Source organism: Neodiprion fabricii, chromosome 6 (assembly GCF_021155785.1).
Source record: "Neodiprion fabricii isolate iyNeoFabr1 chromosome 6, iyNeoFabr1.1, whole genome shotgun sequence".
In the NCBI taxonomy this organism is placed as follows: Eukaryota; Metazoa; Arthropoda; class Insecta; order Hymenoptera; family Diprionidae; genus Neodiprion; species Neodiprion fabricii.
Window position 1 is genome coordinate 15,409,405 of NC_060244.1, and position 6,847 is coordinate 15,416,251.

Genomic DNA, 6,847 nt, shown 5'->3' on the forward strand with positions numbered 1-6,847 from the left:
CGTGCCCATTTCGGTTCCGTTTTGCTCTGATATATTCTCATGCGAACCGTTTCGTTGATCCTAAATTTTCTCGTACCAGCCCGAGTCTCCGTCGACGTCGGAATTTTTCCTTCTTTATGTAGTTCCATGATATCCAGAGGAATGTGCAGTTTTCGGTTCATCATTATCTCGACTGTTGTGAGGCCTGTTGTTGCTGAAGGGGTCGTATGTTGTTTCAACAAAAATCTGCTTACCTTTTCTTCCCAGTTTCCGTTGACGAGATGACGTTTGGTTGTTTGCACAGCGCGTTCAGCTTGTCCGTTTGCTGCCGGGTGATAAGGAGCAACGAAAACCTGCTTGATTCCATTTTTTTTTTTTTTTTGTAAATTCCGCAATTTTGGCTCATTTAAACAAGGTGTCATTTTCCGAGACGATCGTTTTTGGTGTGCCGAAGGTGGCAAAAAGTCTTGTTAGTTCGATAATTACTCTTTTTGACGTTGTCGAGGAAACTTTGGAAACTTCGATCCATTTCAATGTTGCATCGACTACGATCAAGAAAACTTATCCTCGGAATGGTCCAGCCAAGTCAATATGTAGCCGAGTCCACGGATTTTGCGGAACTTCCCAATTTTTTATCTGTGCTCAAGGCGGGTTGTTCTTGATTTCTTAGCAATTGTCGCAATTGCTGATCATTACTTCGATATCCTCGTCGATCCCGGGCCACCATGCGTACGATCGGGCAAATGCTTTAGTTGCCACAACGCCGCAGTAATTCAAATGCAAGTATTTCGGGGTTTCGCGTTGCAGTTTCTTCGGTACAACCACCCTTTTACCTCGCACGATGCAGCCTTCCTCGATTGCCTGTTCGTTTCTTTTCAATCAGAAGTTCCTCATCGACGATGAAATGTTTTTTGGCCATCCTTCCTTAATATAGGTTTTCATCTCTTTTAGCATCTCGTCTTTTTCTGTTTCTTCTTTGATGTCTTTGACTAAGATCGGATTCCTAGAGGTACCTCCTAGCATAAGAACGGTCACTGTTTCTTCGTCTTCTGTAGCTTCTTCTGGAAGGGGAAATCTGGATAACATATCAGCGTTTCCGTGCTTTTTTCCAGGTCGGTGAATCAGTTCGTACTCATAGGCTGACATAGTTATCTTATATTGTTCGAGTTTAGGTGAGAGTTTTTGTGTTATTTTATTGTTCTTCTTGAAGATGCCTAAAAGTGGCTTGTGATCCGTAATCAGTTTGAATTTTCTTCCTGCCAGATATTGATGGAAGTGTTCGGTGGCTTTGGTCAGCGCTAGCGCCTCACGTTCAATTTGTGAGTAATTTCGTAAGGGTCTTCGAACTGTATTCAATTACCTTCTCCGATTTGTCGGGCATTTCGTGAGCAGGAACTGCACCGATTCCGATTAGCGAAGCATCTGCTGAGACAACAAGTGGGAGTTTGTCGTCGTAGTGTGTTAAAACTTCCGATCCCATCAATCTTCTTTTGAGTTCTTCAAAGGCTCTTTGCTCTGCATCTCCCCAAGTCCACTTGTTTCCTTCATTCAGTCATCGGTGCAATGACTCTGCAATTTTTGCGCGGTTTTTTATAAACCTCTCATAAAAGTTTATTCCTCCTAGGAAAACTTGAAGTTCCTTTTTGTCTTTTGGTGCGGGAATTCGTTGGATTGCTTTTAATTCATCCTCCATTGGGCTGATTCCTTTTGCCGAAATAGTGTGTCCTAGAAATTCCATGGCTTTTACACCGAAAATAGATTTTTCCATGTTGATTTTAAGGTTTGCCTCGTGCAACCACTTCTAAACTTTTTTTGCACGTGCATCGTGTCCTTCTCTTACTCGTCCTTGGATTTTAATGTTGTCTATACTAATATATATATATTATATTAGTATACTATTTGTATATGATAATATATTATCTATATATTAGTATACATATTAGTATGCATTTTGTAGATCGAATTGTGAAAAAAATTTTCCACCGTAAGGCGTCGAGAAAGCTTCAGACACAGTGGGAATGGGGTATTCTGAATCTTTGATTTTTGGGTTTACCGTGTCTTTGTAGTCTCCCGCTACTTAAACTTTCCCATTTGCTTTTTTAACGAAGTGTGCAGGAGTGGCCGAGTCTGACTGCATCACAGGAATAAGCATTCCTTGGTTTTGCATACTTTTTAACGCTTCGTTTGTTGCTTCCTGTAACGCGTATGGGACACGCCTTGCTTTCATAAATTTCGGTTGTGCTCCTTCTTTTAATTGGATGCTTATGGGAGTCCCATTGTGTCCTTCTAGTTTTGAAGATGTTGTGAGCGGAGACTGGCTAATCATTTTTGTATAATCAGCCCATTATTTTTATTCCAAGATCATCAAACCAGTCTCTTCCGAGAAGGTTTGGTACGATCGTTTCTTTTAAGAGTCACTGGTGAATTCGCTTCGTGTTTTCCGTATGTTACTGAGACTCTCGTCGAGCCCAGAACGCTCAATCGTTTTTTCCCATACGCGAAAAGTTTGACCTCTTTTTCTGACCACTTGGGTGCAGTCTGCGGCCAAATTTTTTTGTACGTTTCTCGATTTATCAGAGATACGTGTGCGCCGTTGTCAATCTCGAACGAACAAGGCACTGAGTTTAACTCGACCGTGACCTCGTATTTATTATTATCTTCGCCCAAGCTTACTCGGTGCACAATCGCGTTAGTATAGCTATCGCTGCCTTCGTCGCACAAGCCCATCTCTTCCGACGAGTCGTTCTCCATTCGGTGTGTACGAGATGGTTTGGTCTTCGAGCTACTCGAAACCCCTTGTTTACTTTTACAGACTCTACTGAGGTGCCCGGTTTTCGAACACGTACCGCATTAAATACTAAATTTTCTTGGGAACTTGGACAGAATTGATCAGATTCAACTTATCAAAATTTGCAACGTTTCGTTGGTTTCATTTATTTTCCAACTTCATCAGGCAAGCTGTAACAGATGTACATAAACTTTAAAATTAAGTTGCATAAAACAATAGACATGATACATGTAAGTTACAAATTCAGAAATAATAAACTAAACAAAATTACAAAATATTTACTTTTGAGGTTAAATCATCGTTAAAATCCTCTGGTCCATAACATCAAGTCAAAAATATGTTTAAATAAGACTAGACAGATGTACACATTTTTTTTAATAAAATTATAAATTCATTGTGCCAATAAATCAATTTAAATAAAATAAAATGGACAAATATAATGATGGACAAATACACATGTCAAACGTAGTGACTCTTAAATCACAGACTGTACTGCTCTCACACAGTGTGATAGTACGTGTGGAGGTCGCATTATCTGTATTGTCAACATGACTCTGTTGTCCATGACTAGTGCTATTCATATTGTGCGCGAAAGTTCAACCTCTGAGTAAAATAAAAATAATTACTATGACTTCACTAAATCCTTAACATCATTTATCAGGTCACTGTAAATTGTACTGAGGTTTTGCGTGTCGGATCTAAAATTGACACAATTCATCGCCTTAATAAAAATCATTTCACTTAGGTTTCTCTTCATGTAATTTTTCTCCAGATCTAAAATCTCAACATCCTTGAACTGAAAGTTATGACCATCCTCAACAAAGTGATGTTCGGCTAATGCTGTTTTGTTGTTTTTTATGGACTTCTCAGGTCTGCAGTCAAGTTTGTGTTGTCTCACTCTGGCTTTTAATTTTTGCCTGGTCTGTCCAACATACCATTTTCCACACGACCACGGAATCCTGTATACCAGGCCAGATCTATCTTCTTTCTCCACTTTGTCTTTTAGCCGGGAAAATAGATCCTTAACCTTGAATACATTATAGAATACCAACTTGCAGTTGGTGTGCCTAAATAAAGATCCCAGTCTTGGTGACAAGCCTTTTATGTAGGGAAATCTGCTAAACGACCAATTCCTGTTGACATTGTTGCTCCTGATGTTGTTTCTAATCCTCTCGGACACAATTTTCTCACACTTGCTGATGATCTTGTTTGGATAATTGTTAGATGACAGTAATCTTCTAACCATGCGAATACTTTCCTTGGTCTTGTTCACATGACTCAAGCGCATGGCTCTGTTCAAAAACCCTTTTGCAACCCCCAATTTCTGGTTCAATGGATGATTGGAATTAAAATTCAAAATTCTTCCTGAGCTGTACGGTTTCTTGAACCAAGAAGTTATAAGATCACCATCTTCTGATCTTTCTATTAGTATGTCCAAAAAAGGCAACTTCCCGTTATTCTCAACTTCCAAGGTAAACTGGATGTCCTTGTCAACACTATTAAACACATCTAAGATGCTGTCTACTTTATCCTTTGGAATCACTGCGAAGAGATCATCAACATACGACTTAATAATCGGAATTTCAAAGTCAAGGTGAGTCAACGCCATTGAAACAACATAATCTACTGCAATGATGGCAATTGAAGGACTTGCTGGACTCCCCATAGCACATCCTTCCTTCTGAAGGTAAAAATTGCCATCAAACACGAAATATCCCGAGTCGTAACAAAAATCAATAAGCTCTAGTAGAGTAGTCTGGTCTAATTGCACAAATTTCTGGATTTCATCCCACCGCTCAATGATGATTTTCCTTATTAAACTGTTATGAGCATTAGTAAAAAGAGATACTACGTCCAGTGATATTAAAACATGGTCTTCGTTTACCTTTTTCAGTTTGATTTGGTCTAAAAAATGAAATGAATCTGTCACATTATATTTCAGACTCATTACGAACGGTAGCAGACTCTTATGAACAAAATTGGCCGCATTTTTCGTTTTTGGAAAAACAAACTTCAGGAGTGTGATTTTTGTATCCACACATGTAGCGCCCCTTTCCTCGGCTACTTTTATCTCCAAAGTTTTTCTTTTGATTCGCAATTTTATTTACCGCATTTGCCTCTCTTTTTCGGAGTAATTTTTGCTGATTTGCAGTCGATTCTACGTTTCGAGCAATGTCTAACGCTTTACTTAACGTGAGTCCGTCTGGATTTGCGTCCTCGTCTAATTCCTCGTGCCTTCGGCACAAATATCTTTGTAATTCCTCGTCTCTGATACCCGCTACAAATAGGTCGCGAAGCATTATTTCTAATGATAATTTTTCTGTAGGACCCCTAAATTTGCATTCTTGGGCCAGTTTTCTGAGTTCGCGACCAAAATCGTGTAGCGATTCTTCTTTTAATTGGTCGCGTTTGTGAAACTGAAAACTGTGTAGTAAATTCATTGTTGAAGATATAAATTTGATAGACTGGTGAAGTCGAAAAATTAACGACGGAGCCAGAAATCAAACCTGGTATCTAGAGATGCTTGACCGGAGCCTTACTCCACTAGACCACCTAGCCGCCTTGACTCTGTTGTCGTTGATGCCTCTCATCACCAGTTTAGTTCAAATTTATTTTCTTGTGCTTTGTATGTGTGAATAGAAAGTTTTCGTCTCTTAAGCACCCGATGTAAGAATGTATGTAAGGAATGTTTACATGTTGGAATCTTACGCTTCTGATGGGAAGCACGTGGGAAGCACCTGGCTCCGTCGTTAATTTTTCGAATTCACCAGTCTATCAAATTTATATCTTCAACAATGAATTGTCTCGTAACTAATGATAATGCATATCCGCATTCCAATTATTAGACGGTCTTTGACCGTCTTACGTGCTTTCCATCAGAAGCGTAAGATTCCAACATGTAAACATTCCTTACATACATTCTTACATCGGGTGCTTAAGAGACGAAAACTTTCTATTCACTGTGTAGTAAAACATTCGATGATTTACCGAAATGTTCCTTGCATTTCTTTACGATCTCGTCGTATGACACCTGTTTCGGTTTTTTCGGAAGGCAAAAAGATTTTATTATAGGATATGTTTTTACCCCCACGGCAGTAAGAAGAGTAGATCGTTTTTTACCTTCCTTAGTGATGCTGTTGGCATCAAGATAAAACTCGAATTGGTTGGCGTAGTCTTCCCATAGCTGTATTTCTGGATCGAAGTCCACCAATTTGCCTATCTCTCGTGCCATGTCTTTTTCCACTCGCACTTCCGAGCTCGAACCGTCGACACACTCACGGTTCTTCTCGTCCGATTTTTTTATGAATTCACGCACTAAAAGTCTCAGAGCGTATATATTCGCGTTTTCAGGAACCTGTATACTAAGTCTCTCACATATTGTCAGTAATACAGATGTAGTATTATTTATTATCCATCCGGTTTTCTTTTCGTTTACTAGAATTTCTATTTGCGGCTAGTCTAACGGAGCACTCATTCGGAGCACGCGTAGATTTATTATCCTCGTCGCCAATGTTATGTATGAAATAAGACGGGACTCAGCGTTATTCCATTATCAATCGTTTATTTCGGAGCGGTGTTTACATCGTCGCTCCCGAGACGAGACTGCCTTTCATCGAGCTCGGGCAAGACCCACAGGTCTTCGTAGTTTTTAAGAATATAGATATATAGCAGATGTCAAAACGGTTTTTTCGCTCTCGAACGGAGGTTTTTCATACCGGATGTACCCGTCCCATTTTTTGTAAATTATCGTACTTCCGTAAATAGTTCGTAGTGTTGCCACGCACACCCCATATCAATATTACGTGGCACATTCACTCGCGTCGACGTCAAAAACGGTTTTTTCGCTCTCGAACGGAGGTCATTAGTACCGAATGTACCCGTCCCATTTTTTGTGAATTATCGTACTTCCGGAAATAGTTCGTAGTATTGCCACACACACCCCCCATCAATATTAGGTGGCACATTCACTTGGTTCACTAGCACGATTGAAGATATACGATTTGTCCGGTTGGGCTGGTTTGCTGTTTTTAGGGCTCTTTTTGCGGGTGAATTGTGATGTTTGACACATTTTTTCATTCT

The 6,847-nt window shown here is 39.8% G+C and overlaps 1 protein-coding gene across 1 annotated transcript; it reads right to left on the reverse strand.

Moving 5' to 3' along the window:
• Positions 1-3,392: 3,392 nt before the first annotated feature.
• On the reverse strand, positions 3,393-5,999 carry LOC124185536. The gene is made up of 2 exons (XM_046576410.1): positions 5,888-5,999; positions 3,393-4,672 (listed from the first exon to the last, which is right to left on the reverse strand). Exons 1-2 carry the CDS (start codon positions 5,997-5,999, stop codon positions 3,393-3,395), a joined length of 1,392 nt encoding a protein of 463 aa, XP_046432366.1.
• Positions 6,000-6,847: the final 848 nt, after the last annotated feature.

What these genes read in the sequence shown, in the direction of transcription:
- LOC124185536 (XM_046576410.1), bottom strand. Translation starts at nt 5,999, where the DNA reads ATGGCACGAGAGATAGGCAAATTGGTGGACTTCGATCCAGAAATACAG. An exon ending in CAACAGCATCACTAAGGAAG is followed by an intron (nt 4,673 to 5,887) that starts GTAAAAAACGAT and finishes TTCATTTTTTAG; the next exon opens with ACCAAATCAAACTGAAAAAG.